Genomic DNA, 14719 nt, shown 5'->3' with positions numbered 1-14719 from the left:
AGACCAACATGAAATGTTCCAGAGACTGAAAAACAAGAAGATTATGGAGACTTTAGAGGCTTTCTGTCAGACTGTGGTAGACAGGTTAAAGTGCTCTAAAGTAAGTTTTTGATGGAGTAGAAAATGCCCAAAATGTGTTCTCAACCCAAGTTGTTTTCAATATTGTGTCTAAAGCTAATTTTGATAAGGGCATTGGGAACAAAGGGGGCTAAGGAAACCCACTGAAACTTGCAAAATAGAGAACCGACAAAAGAAAGAGGGGCTCTCGGCTGCCCGCCAGACAGCTTCCAGTCTTACCGATTGCACTTACGGGCATCACCACTTTGCCGGTGGCGATGGAGAGGTGGAACTGAGTGCAGTATGAGGACGCAGAGATACACCAGTGATCGTCCTCCAGAGTCATGAGAATTCTGCCCCTGCCCCGTACATGACAGAAACTATCCATAACTCATTCAGTTACCTTCTCAATGTCAAGGTTTGTGAAGACTTTGATATTTTACCCTACTTTAACTACTAAGTTAGTATCCCACGGTTTCATGGATGCTGATAGAAGACATGAAACTCCTGAGTCAGACACAAAGAACTTAATCACTCAGAGCAATAGCAGCAGCCAGAGTATAATCATTTCTCCTGCTGGTTCCCTAAGCACAGTTTCCAAAGTGTCCTATGAATAGAGTAAGGTGATCCCTAAATATTAAGTAGGTTGCATTAAATGTTGGGCTTAGGGAAAGGAAATCTGCTATAAGCTATACCAAGAATGCTTGGTTTTTGCTTTGGATAGACACCATATCTAGCTTCCAAGGCTGTTCACTGTATAAACATCCTAGGAAGGACAGTCTGGAGAAATGGCAGTCAGTGCTTCTCCTCACAATTTATGCAGAAACACAAAAGATCCATGGAGAGTTTTTCCCTATCAATATCTACCTCTTAGTTCTATACCATTTTGTATTCTGGCACTTTCTGGTGAATATCCCACTGTTTTGGTCACTCTAACCATCAGAGGCTGGGAGTGAATCCACTCAATTTGTCTCATATGTATTGTTGGTATTAAGGCTACTACCAACAGGACTCCAAGCAGTAGGATGACGTAAACCTGTAGCATCACTCTTAGCCATGTACACCAGGGTTCTAGATGCAACCACATGAACAGCTCTTATAAACCATCAGGCTCTATCTTAGATGGAGAATGACTTTCTTCTTATTTCTCTTTATTGACCTTTCCACCTTGTCTAAAGTTCTAATCCAGGTACAGTAGATGGTTTTGTGATTACACAGAAATTGCCTTGACTTGCAAGGACAAAATCTGGGTAATTCTGTTATCAGTATCAAACTTGGACAATCAGTTGAATCTGACCTGAATATCTTCCAGGGCCAAGACACTGTTATCAGTCACTTCAGATAAGTCAGGAACACATTTTGTACCACCATTTCTAATTGGATGACTCACATTATGGGGATAATTATACACAGGTTGCACATAAATAACAAATTAGTTACCTATTTGGGAGGATCATGATTTGCTTCATTTGGGAGAAGTCTCCACAGTCGTTTGACAGCTACATGATTTACTGGTGGTATTTCCTCCAACACTTGAAAGTCTCTTATGGCCATTCCTACCAAACTACCATGTTTTCAGGGCAGAGGCATGTTAATGCTTGGCTTCTAAACAGAAGTACAATTCCTTAGATCCACCTGGTTCCCTGGAAAGAATGTTTTCTGAGGGACTGTTTGACAGCAGTCAATCCAACCTATTCTTTTTGTCTGTGCCAACAGCGGGGTGGTATTCATCTATTGCATGAAACGACTGAATAAGAGCTATGGAAAGGGGGGAAGTGACAACATCTGAGGTGTTGCCCACAACTGCTGTTGTTTTGTACGGGAAGTACAGGAGCCAAAGCCATGCATCCCCTGTTGTTTTCAATAGACTTTACAGTGAGTTTAAGCGGAATGGCATTAGAATCATGGTCGGAGCCATGCAATAGGAAATGAAAGTCAGTTAAATTTAGAGCACTCTCCACTGCTTGTAAGCAGAACCCCAGGGTGGTTTTCTTCGTGAGCAAGGATGTGATGATTCTGAAGACAAAGATCATAAATGTTCCTCCCCTCACAGTATCTCCCAGAGTCTGAGATATTCTCTGGGGGCTTAGGTGTTACTCTCCCTTCTTTGCCATAAAATTGCTGTGTCCCATTTCAGGAGCTATAACTTCAGCCTTTTCTTAATTATCAGCTACTTGTACCCAAACCTTTCATCCATAGGGGCCAGGTTCATAAGAGACAAGGACATTTTTTATTAAACTTAAAACATCCATATGTGTCCTATTCTGGTTGGCATGGACCACAGCAGAGGGACTTGGTGAGTACTGACTACTGAATACTAATAGTAGTAGTAGTGTACTACTGACAGATAGTCATTGTCCTTCTGACCTAGGAATATAACAATCTAGGAAGAGTATGCAGGTGGTGAATTAGAATAGAGTTTGAGTCCCTTGAGCCTCATTTGGCCAGGCTACTTCTTAGAGAGTATATTAACCAGTCTGGCTTGGTGATGACATTCGGGGAAAGCAAAAGCACTATGGTCAAGAATGGACAGGGTAGAATGGAGCTATTCATAATAAGTCTATGTAACCCACCTTCTTGATCCCGATCATTACCCAGGAAGTGGCCAGATGAGATGATCACTTGCTGGGGACAGCCACATGCGTTCAGTGATTAAACTCTCTGACTAAAATGTGTGGACCTAGAGTTGTAGAGGAAGAGACAGAATCATTTTGAGTTGAATTTTGAGGACGTTCTAATCCCTTATAATACCTGATGTTTGTGGATAGTGCAGAGTATGGAAAATCAATTGAATACCTTGATTATCAGCCTGTTGTTGAGTGGCTTTCATGATAAAGGTATTCCACTATCAGACTGTAAGTATTCTTGGTTCAAAAAGCCAAAAATTACAACAGTTTAACTTCAAGGCACACAGTGGTACAGACCGAACTTGAACAGCGGCATTGTAACCTGAACGTGTCAGTGGTGGTGAGGCTGTACTAATTACTCCAACAGGCGTGTCCCCAACAGAGGTTTTGCTGGAAATGGGCAGGACTCAATGTAATGTGAGCTTTCTCCACCTCAGAAACATAGTCATGAAATGTAGGCCATGATGATGGATTCAGGCCACAATGGTGACACTCTGAGTGCTAAACATTCAATTAGCAGCTTGGTTACTGTCAACCTTATGAGTGAATGCCTCTTAACATGGGCATTTACATGAGGGACCTAGATGTTTTGATAAGGAACAGCTATTTATGTCCATAATACAGTACCCCGAAGAGGGTTGTTTTTAATCTGCCAATTTGTAGGAATGTACAAGCACCTAACATATAAATTCCTAGTACATATTCAGTTGTAAAATCAACCAAAACAGTATGTTGCATTGTGCCAAAGGACTCACCCACAAGGTCCATTTAGCTTCTCTTCCCTACTGTGAACTATGCCCAAACCCCGTTAGTTGGATTTGGGCACTCCCTCCTTCCAAGAGCCTAGGTAGGATTGTGACTTGAGCATCAGTATCCAACAAAGCCATTGAAATTTGACTCTTTCCGTTCCCTGAAATGCCCCAGCATGCTTGAATCTGGTTTCTCTCTGGGGACAGGGAAACTTTGGCCCAATCACTAATTCTCTTTCTCATTAACATGCCTGAGGTAGAGGTAGAGGTGGAGAAAAGGATCAGGGGATGTACACAAGGAAAACTACTCCTTACCTTTAAAATTAGGCTCACCTTTATCATCAGGTTTAAGTGGTATGATGGTAGCTTGGGATTCAAATAAATGAATTTCCAATATTTTCAGCCTGCTCAAAGGTCTTTATTAAGTATTATATTCCTAATGACTGACACAATCTCATTCAGCCTTGGAGGACATATTCAGTGACCACAGCCAAAGTACTTGCTGTTGGGTATGCTTGGTTTGTGTGCTTTAGCCAAGCTAGCTTGACTCATAGAGCAGCAAGTTTTAAAGCAGTTCATCTTAATTGGAGGCATTTTCTGCTCCATTGTCATAATATCCTTATGGTTTCATCTTGTTTTAATATAGGGGTTAGGGAATTTTTCCAGAGTAGTGGGGGTTACTTCAAGAATTACAAAAATTTCTTTGGATTGGTGATTTATTTTCCAGTGGGTTGTGTTCCTCAAATCCAATCAGGACAGTAAAAGCATGAATACTAGTCAATTACTCATCTGTAGATTCCCACAATAGTGCTTCTATCTCGGGAAAATCTCCCTAAGTGGGCCAAAGCTGTTTTCTAGTAGTCAGTACCCACTGAAAAACAAACAGACAGGTTACTGGAGACCCTTTACTCTTGTCTTCAAATGATTCTAAGGCTGGCATGATAGACCCCAAGAGCAGCTGAGCCAGGAGATGGCACAGCTGTTGCTGCTTTTTCTTCACGAGCCTTACATACTCTACCCCAGCATCATCTACCATGAGAACTCGCCGAAGTCCTATTGATTTGGCTTGTTAATGCCTATAGGGGTCATAAATGCCCTGCTTTTCACATTCAGTGAATGTACAAGTGTCTGTAACTGTGGTTGGAAAGTGTTAGAACAGTCTGCCTATCCTGGGTCAGTCTTAGTTGTTTCAGTGGGATGGACCGGAGGCTGCCTGTCAGAATAGTGAGAAAATTGCCTTTCCCAGAGGAGAGTCAGCAACAAGCAGGGTGCCATTTGGGCAGATGACCTTGTATCTACTCCCCTGTCCTTAGCCTGAGGCCACCTCCCCACTTCCTCCAAATTAACAGGCAATAAACTGAAGAGCCATTTTTTTGCCCCATAAATTATATTATTTGGTCTACATTTTTGCTACGGATAAATCTCATTTATCTGCCTGTGTGGCCATTAGCTTCCTTTCCAGAGAGCTAGGTCTATGTTAGGATCCCATTCTCATCACCAAAACTGTCAACATCTATGAAGGTCTCAGATTTTACCCTACTTGTAATCTAAGAAGTTAGCTTACCACTGTTTTATGGATGCTCGTGGGTTAGAGACAAAAACTTTATTCCTCACAGTGACAGCGGTAGCCAGCATATTAGCATTTCCTTGTGACAGTTCCCGAAGCCCAAATTCCCACAGGGTGGTGCGTGGACATCCGGGCGGCACCTGCACCCAGAGTGGGTTGCATAAGGGGAGAGTAACCCAGGACTTAGAAAATCTGGATCTTTAACAATGGGCAGAAAGCATGCCTGCTTTGTGCTCCATAGAAAGTATCTCTACCTTGTAAGGCTGTGAATAAACCTGCACTTTGCTTCAGAGAGAAACACAATATCTTCCAAGGATGTTTGCTATATAAACATCATTTAAACCATAGTCCAGAACAAAGACACTCAGTGCCTCTACTTATAAGACGTGTAGAAATGTGAGTGACCTATAAAGAATTGTCTGCCAACATTCAAAACTTAAGTGTTGAGAACCCATTGCATTCGAGCTCTTATTAAAGGCATTGAGAATATGGTGGTGACTCATTTAGACACAATTTTGCCTTCATGGAATTTTTACTTTAAAGATAATGGTGGTGGTGGTGGCGGTGTTGTGGCTTGTGTGTGTGTGTTGTGGGGAGTGACAGATAATAAAAGAGAACAAGTGAATCCATATTTATATACATGGCAATGTGGATTGATAAGGAGGTTTTCACATAGCAAGTAAACAGAACAGTTCCTAAGCCCCTAACTGACTGTGCTTCCTGCAGTTTGGCATGACAGCAAGCACCAGAAAATGCAGCTACACACTGAGATAAGATCTCAGGAATTTCTACCTGAAGAAAATATTTTACTTTACAGACAGAAGTTAGCAAACTATAGGAAAAAGACTTTATATCTAGAAGGCCGTTTCAGGTATCTGGAATTTGCCATCTGTAGCCAGAACCTGGAACCAAGCAGAAAAGTAGTTGCTTCATGAAACCTTTCTACCTAATTACAGACACAGGCCTGGCAAGAGAATGGGGGAGGTAATAAGCCACCCTAAACTGGTTTCAGCCTGCGCGCATTATTTAATAAAGCTCCCCTTCAGAGAAATGCATGAGGGGGTAAAGGAGCATGAGAAGGAGAAATCATTAACACCTAAAGGATCAATTCCCAGTGACCCAGTCTTGAACCACTTTCTCTTCTGCATTGACTCCCATGGATCATAATGCAGAAACTTTTGAGGTTAAGACTGTGGAACCTGGGACACTGTTTTCTATAGGTAGGAATTTGGCTGACTAATGCTAATGGCTGCAGTGTAGACAAGTAGAGACTAAAATGATGAGCAGGAAAATATCTCTGTCCAAAGTAGACAACTGCTCCCCACTTGGGTGTCAGAAAATCATCCCTGTGTGAATGACCAGGAATGAGATGAACATCTCCATGGAAGATGCTAGATCTTCCCTGGTTACAAGAGAAAGATGGTAACCCTCAATCCCTCCCTCTTCATCAAGGTTAGAGCCAATAACATTCTCTTTTACAATGGCACATGGGTTCCATCAAGAAAAAGATAGCTGGCCAAGAAGGGGATTCTCAAACTCCTTCACTCCCTCTGCCCTTCCTTAACTACCCCGGTAGGGTTGAGGAGATTTCGGCATAATAATACAATGGACTTGTGTTATGAGACGTGATAACCCCTGGTGATGGAGGAGTCTGATTGCTTGGTAAAAACTAACTGAAGAAACTAAGAATACAGGATTAGCAGCTTTCCTGGTTTTGGCAACATGGGTCAAACAGTAAGATGAAGTCAGAGCTCTGGAGCAAGGAGAGAGGGTACAAGTGAAATAGGGAGGGCAAAATGACAAAATGAAGGACCTCTGGGCAGCCATCTAAGGGCAATCAGGTTGGAACTTTAAACAAATGTTTTTCACCACAAATCATGTCTTAACCACCATAACTTCAATGCCTAGAACTATTTTACTAATAGTTGACTACAACAGAACAACCATTCCAGCAGACTTAAGAAACACTTTGGTCTCATTGGTATGAGAGACTTATTTTATTTTAGGCTGCACAGCTTGTGGGATCTTAGTTCCCTCACCAGGGATTGAACCTGGGCTACATCAGTGAAAGCGCCGAGTCCTAGCCACTGGACCACCAGGGAATTCCCAAGAAATTTTTATTTTAAAATGCGTTTTCATACTCAGGATGGTTCATGATTATACATCTTTACATTATCCCTGCATCATGTTTCCAGGATTCCATGTGTTTCACATTATCTTCACTTTACAGTTCTGAAATGTAATATAAATGTAATAAAATATAAATGTATTATTCCAATAGCTTTCCTTTAGAACAAAGTCCATAACATAGCCTAGCATGTAAGGCACTCTGGCCTATTGCCCTTGTCTTGTTCTCGTCTCAGTTCCTGCCACTTTCTTCTTCACACTTTATATTCGAGCAATATTAAATGGATACTGGTTGATACCAACATTACTTATCCCTAAACTTCCCCAGAGTTCACAAAAAGAGGGCTTGGCCTTCTTTAGTACCATCTTCTCTGCAAAAGTTTTTTGGTCCTCATAGGTAAAACTATTCATGTATCTTCTTTGCTAAATTTCTATCTTATTTATTCTTAGATTATTGATTTTACATTGTTTTAACGTTGTTGTTTCAGTTATTTTTCTAGTAAGAGCCTTGAGACTTTCGAGGAAAGATGCTGTTTCTTATTCAGTTTTATTTCTATGATGCCTATATTTTTACTGGTGAATGATATTTTGGATTGATTTGAACTTTTGATCAAGATCTACTAGTAATCAAACATGACTTTTTGCGACATTTCTATATGCTCTGAATGGAGAAGTGTAACTCTGATATGTAAATCATATACCTCATTCTAATGAAATTAACACTATATTTTGGTAAAAAAAAAAAATCAGGAAACAATTACAACTGAAAAGAGACCATAATTGTCAAATAAAATTGAAACAATCTAAAAGATGCAATATTACACTTTGGAGTAAATAATTGAACATAGCACTTTCGAAACATAATAAAAGCAAGTTTCATTCATGTTATTACTTTCTATTAAGATAATAAAGCCCATTTTGAACAAAAATAGGGAAAATTTTATTAATAGTTGACTACATCAGAGCAATGATTCAAGTAGACATCAGAAACTGCTTTGGTCTAATTAGTACAAGAGATTTCTTTTTTAAAATGCATCCTCATACTCAAAATAGCTATTTACTCATTTCTTCATAATATATACTACGGTAAGCACTGACCTCCATTAACATCAATATCAGTGAATAGAAACACTGACAAACATTTTTCCTGCCATTTAAGCAAAACCGCATCTTATTTCCTCTTAATTCTGTGAGACACCCACACAACAAACTTGTACTTTGAATGCTGATTGAGCTAAATAACGTAAGATGGGCAAACTTACAACTTATTTCAAAATGAGGCAAAATATTGGCACTTAATTGAAATATTTTCAGAATATTTGAGGAATTAAGAAGACACTCAAATCAGCAATACACAAAGCTGTAACGATTGGCTAAGGAAAGCAGAAGACAGTTAATGTAGGCGGTATCAATTTTAAGTTGAGGTCCATCAAAGCCAATGAACTCATGCCAAAATTAAGTACAAATACACAATGCATACATTAAATAAATTGTTTCTGTAAAGGAAAAGTAATCGGTGTCAGCTGGACTATTAAGAGGAAAAAATACTGGTGAAAACAGGGTTCAAGGATGATAGAATTTGGATAATAATAGGGAAAGGATATTTTTAAAAGAATTAACTGCATGTACATATAAAACAAATGATGAATTAGCTTGACAGAAGATATATGTAGCTAGGATAGAATTGATATTGCAAAGTTATGGTAGTCATTTGTAATTTTTTTACTGAAATCTTATGAAAGAATTGTTAGTAAGATTATTCTAGCAGCAAAATGCACAATGGACTGCCATAAAAACAGACTGGCATATAGACAAAAGAAGATAAATGAGTAAAACTCATGCAATAATACACAAGGAAATGAGACAAAAGCAGTGGTAATGGGAACAGAAAGAAAGGGCAAATGTAAAAGACATCCCAAATTAAGAAATTATTGAATCAACACAACTGACAAAATGATGAGATTTAGAGAATTAAAGAGAGGAAAGAATCATAGATGCTTAAAAATGTTTACTTTATTAAAACATAAAAATGAAAGCAGTATAATGAGTAGTACAAAGAGGAAGAAGCACGACTGGTGGTCATTTAACAAATTGAGGTTTGTACCTGTTGCCTGCAAGTTGATTAGAGACAAGAATATAGGACTAAATTCTGAATCTGGAAACTCTTCTTCACTTCTCACAAAATGTTTAGTGATGATCACACTAAAGTAAAATGGAAAGTCCATGGGTTTTTGAAATATTTTGGTATCTTGCTATAGCTGAATTATTGTTGTACAAAGAACTAATGTGATCTTCAGCATTTTTCCTAGAAATAAAAGGTCTCAACAAAATTCTTAGGAAATGCACACTTAGGAACTTTCTTTTCTTTCTTTTTTTTTTTTTTATTTATTTATGGCTGTGTTGGGTCTTCATTTCTGCGTGAGGGCTTTCTCTAGTTGTGGCAAGCGGGGGCCACTCTTCATCGCGGTGCATGGGCCTCTCACTATCGCGGCCTCTGTTGTTGCGGAGCACAGGCTCCAGACGCACAGGCTCAGCAATTGTGGCTCACGGGCCTAGTTGCTCCGCGGCATGTGGGATCTTCCCAGACCAGGGCTCGAACCCGTGTCCCCCGCATTGGCAGGCAGACTCTCAACCACTGCACCACCAGGGAAGCCCCAGTGTCTGAATCTTTAAAGTATGTGCTGAAATCCACTGATGGTATTCACCAACTAGGTCAGCGGTCCTTTTTTCTTTTTTAATTGCAGCCTAGAGGATGTGGTCGAAGAAAAGATTATTTATTTGAACAATTGATCCTACAGGAGCAACACATAGCAGAATAAATTTCACAAATAAGAATCATTAATCAGGATGAAGTTAGGAGTAATCATAAAACCATTATTCAACATCGGATAGGTTAAAAGCAATTTGGATTTTATAGTGAAAATCACCCTCTAGCTTAGTTGTGTGTATGTGTGTTTTTAATGTATCACTGAGAATGAATTTTGTTAGAATATCATTATCTTCTGAAAGAGAAATATATTTTTTCTAGTCCTTACATTAGAAAAGATGCCACTCTGGGGACTCACTCACTCATTCAGCCATAAAGTCTTGTTACTCAGAGCGTAGTTCAGAGACCAACAGAATCTGCATCACTCAGGAGCTTTTTGGGAAGTGTAGAGTTTCCAGTTCATTCTGATTCCAAATGACTGAATCAGAATCTGCTTTCAAGCAAGATCCCTTCTGGATTTCTATGTCCATTAAAGTTTGAAAAACACTAAATTAGCCTTATATAAACTGATCCATGCAATTCAGTTTTGCAGGTTACATTCCGTAAGATGCATGATGATTCAAATTTAAGGTTTTATAGGAATGATGTTAAGGAATTTATTTAATGCTAGAGGAAATGAAACCGATGTTAATCAAAACCTATCCTGTGCCAGATATTAGGTTAGACATTTCCAAATCTACTAATTCATTTAATCTTTACAGTACTCTCTGAGGTAAGGGACACTATTTCCACTTCTCTGGGCATGAAAACCAACCTCAAGTTAAATATTTCATCTCTTCCACGCAGTGGATTCTTTCAACAAATACTGAGCATCTCGTTTCTGCAAGTCCTTGAGTTAAGTCAGCGGAGAAATAAAATGGGCATGGTCCCTACTGTCATGGAATGTAACACAATATATTTTAATTAGACAAATGCTACGAAAATACGAGGCCTCTAAGAGCGAAACGTAAACTTTTTCAGAAGTTGTATAGGGAAAACCTGTATTTGGAAAGAGCATCAAAAGTGATTGCTGAGGAACACAGTTTTGCCAAGTTGGTCCTGAACAAAAGGCGAGCGTGTCATGGAGTTTAGGAAGGGGATCCAAGGGGCAGTTGAGGCTGGAACATGGCAGGAATCCTGCAGAACTTTGAAGAACAAGGTGCGGAGGTTGGAGCCTATCCAAGAGTCGAAGAAAGCCACTGGAGGGCTTGAAGCTAGAAAGTGACAAGCCCTGATCCACACTTGGCTAAGCTCCTGCAGTCAGGCTTACGCCAGGGCCTGCGGGCGGGTGGGTTTATTAGGGCCACTCCCCTAGGCTGCCTTTCTCCACCCCGGTCACCGCCTCCCGCTCCTCGGCTGAGCTGTCCGAGGGGGGTGGGAAGTGAGCGAGAGGGGCGGGGGGAAGAAAAACATTCTCCAAAAATATTAAAAAGAAAACATCCCCCTTGGCAGCGAGTGCGCGGGAAGTTGAGCGCGCGAGTTCCGGGCTTCCCGCCCGCCCCCCGCCGGCCGCAGCCCGGGTGAGCCCCCAGCCCCTGCTCGGCCGCCGCCCACCGGGCCGCGGCCGTCCGTCGGTCGGTCCGTCCGCTTCCCCAGCCCCCCACCCCCACCCCACCCCACCCCACCCACGACCTGCCCAGGGCGCAGCGCGGGGTCTGCAGAGAAGAGAGCGGCCGGGGTTGGTCAGGGCGCGCGCAGCCCGCGGAGCCCCCGGCCGCGCCCGGCCGGCGGCGCCTGCACGACCCGGTCCCGGGCGGTTCGGGGCTCCGGGGCCCCGCGCCAGCCGCCCGCGCGCCGCGTCCCGGGCCGCCGCCTCAGACGCCACTTGTGGAATTCTTTCCCCCGGCGGCTGTAACTTTAAACCGGCCTGAGCGAGGCCTATTTTTATTCAGAAGCCAGCGAGCGGAGAATGGCTGTGGAGAACGCTGAGATGCAGGGCCAGCCCGCCACTTGAAGACTCCTCACCAAGTGGCCCGGAAGCACCGGCTTGACCTAGGAATCTTTCTTTGAGATTTCAAGGTTCTGTCGCCCCCTTCCAGGGTTGGCCGGACTGGTTGCTGAGGGGCTTTTGACTGAGGGTGCTGCCCGAGCCTGGGGAGCTGTACACGAATGAACCGCATCGCCTGGCCTCAGAGCGCTGACTCGGGGGCCACCACGCATGAGCCCGGGCCACCCTCCTGCAGAAATCACTCCAGGAGCTCCTTGGGGACCGGCTTGTGGTGGTGAGGAGCCAGGAGATGCATGTAGCAGCCAAGTTCCGCCAGGCCTCCCTGTACGTGGGTGACCTCCACGCGGACGTCACCGAGGACCTGCTGTTCAAGAAGTTCAGCGCCGTAGGGCCCGTGCTGTCCATCCGCATCTGCAGGGACCTGGTCACCCGCCGCTCCCTGGGCTATGCCTACGTGAACTTTCTGCAGCTGGCGGATGCCCAGAAGGCCCTGGACACCATGAACTTTGACCCGATAAAGGGCAAAGCCATCCGTCTCATGTGGTCTCAGCGTGACGCCTACTTGAGGAAATCTGGAATTGGGAACGTGTTCATCAAGAATCTGGACAAATCCATTGATAACAAAACCCTTTATGAACACTTTTCGTCTTTTGGGAAGATCCTGTCCTCCAAGGTGATGAGTGATGATCACGGCTCCAGGGGCTATGCGTTCGTGCACTTTCAGAGCCAGATTGCCGCCGACAGGGCCATCCAGGAGATGAATGGGGCGCTGCTTAAGGACTGCAGGCTGTTTGTTGGCAGATTCAAAAGCCGCAAAGATCGGGAAGCCGAGCTCCAAAACAAAGCCAGTGAGTTCACCAATGTTTACATCAAAAACTTCGGAGATGACATGGATGATGAGAGACTGAGGGAAGTTTTCAACAAATATGGAAAAACCCTGAGTGTTAAGGTGATGACAGATTCCAGTGGGAAATCCAAAGGCTTTGGCTTTGTGAGTTTTGATAGCCACGAGGCTGCCAAAAAGGCTGTTGAAGAAATGAATGGAAAGGACATAAATGGACAACTGCTTTTTGTAGGCCGGGCACAAAAGAAAGCAGAGCGACAGGCTGAGTTAAAGCAAATGTTTGAGCAGCTGAAACAGGAAAGATTTCGGCGGTGCCGGGGGGCAAAGCTCTATATTAAGAACCTGGATGAGACCATTGATGATGAAAAGCTACGGAGGGAATTTTCTTCATTTGGATCAATTAGCAGAGTTAAGGTAATGCAGGAAGAAGGGCGAAGCAAAGGGTTTGGCTTGATCTGCTTCTCCTCTCCTGAGGAGGCCACTAAAGCAATGACTGAGATGAATGGCCGCATCTTGGGCTCCAAGCCGCTCAACATCGCCCTGGCCCAGAGGCCCTAGGAGAGGAAAACTTAATGCACCAGCCAGTGTTTGTAGCAGCTTGGGGGATGTTAGTGATCTCTGCCTGAATCGTCCTCAGTAAATTTCAAATCACAGCTGATGGCTGCTTAGTTTAGTAAACATTATGATCGAAGGTTTTGTATACAAAGCTATTTATTTTTCTTTGGAGGAAAAATAAGTGAATCTTAGAACCTCGGTTCTTTTTATAGAGGCACACCATCTAATTATAATATGGTATCTTTTTCTGATTTTGATGTAGTGCTCATAGCAATAAGTATAATTAGATATATTTTTACTGCATTTTGAACCAACTGAAGTGTGGTAATTATTTGCATTTATTGCATACTTTTTCTTATTTTAATAATATTGCTAGCTTTAATTTCTTCCATGAAAATATGCCCAAAGTAGTTCTTGTACCCGAGGATTGCAAAGTAATTTATTTTTACAAACAGAAATTTTCTAATTCTCATCTTTTTTTTTTTTTAAAGAAACCAAAGTTTAAAACTTGCTACTACAAACTCAATATCTAATTTTATTTTGAATTAATGTTTAAAATACTAGGAAATAGTTGAATTTCCTTTCAATTTATATCCTGAAATGGTGTTTTTCTGATGGCTGAAATTAATGATGGAGTTTTTTAATGTTGCCTACAAACTTGCTTTATAGGATATTTTACTGTTCTTTACATTGGTTGACATAATCCAGGTGCTTGCTGGTTATCAAAATTGTGACTTGAATAGTAAAACCTTAACTTCCACATTCCTTAAGTTATAAGCCTGTATCATTTCAGGTCAAAAAGTTGGCCTAGTCTTAATTCTCTTCATACGTATACAGCATAAAATTATGCCTTAAGTTTTGAACCAGGTACCAACATTATAAAAGTCATATATAGAAAACATAGACATTCTGTTTAACAACTGTGTTTTCTAATCTCTGTTATATGTTGTAACATGTAGTGATATTGTCTCAGGGTTCAGAACAGTAAAAGTTTATGTTTATGAACTCCACATCTCCTTTTATTAGACCTTAAGAGTTATGTAACCCATGAAGGCTCACTTTTAACCTTGATTGATCAGAAGTTCACTAATTGATTTTCTGATAAATTGAAGTTACATCACTTAGCCTGCTTTCCATCATGATTTTTATTTCAGTCCCATTCCCAGATCTTTTCTTCTCTCCTGCTTTTCCTCTATATTACTCAGCTCCTCTATACTTTTTAAAAAGGGTTTTATTATACTGACTTTTACTGTGTGCTGTTTGAAATCCACTTTGGAAATAGATGCAAGAGTTATTTATTTACATTTAAGAAATTACTTTTAAAATTCTGATTCTCTCATACCAAAGGTGTCTAGAAAATAGTTTTGTTGTTGTTGTTTTATTTTTTTTTTACTCTGCTTCATTGTTTCCTGTAACCATACATTCAAGTCTTCTGTTTCATATATTACCAGTACAAAAGAAATATTAAAATATTTCCATGGCAATAATTTAGCTATGAA

The 14719-nt window shown here is 41.5% G+C and overlaps 1 protein-coding gene across 1 annotated transcript; it reads left to right on the top strand.

Moving 5' to 3' along the window:
• The first annotated feature begins 11635 nt into the window (after positions 1-11635).
• PABPC4L (poly(A) binding protein cytoplasmic 4 like) lies at positions 11636-14500 on the top strand. Its single transcript, XM_059924269.1, has one exon. The coding sequence runs from the start codon at positions 12111-12113 to the stop codon at positions 13221-13223; it is 1113 nt and encodes a 370-aa protein (XP_059780252.1). The 5' UTR covers positions 11636-12110; the 3' UTR covers positions 13224-14500.
• Positions 14501-14719: the final 219 nt, after the last annotated feature.

This window comes from Balaenoptera ricei, chromosome 5, assembly GCF_028023285.1.
Source record: "Balaenoptera ricei isolate mBalRic1 chromosome 5, mBalRic1.hap2, whole genome shotgun sequence".
NCBI lineage: Eukaryota > Metazoa > Chordata > Mammalia > Artiodactyla > Balaenopteridae > Balaenoptera > Balaenoptera ricei.
Note: the sequence above shows the minus strand (reverse complement) of the source record. Positions and strands in the feature narration are given on the sequence as shown.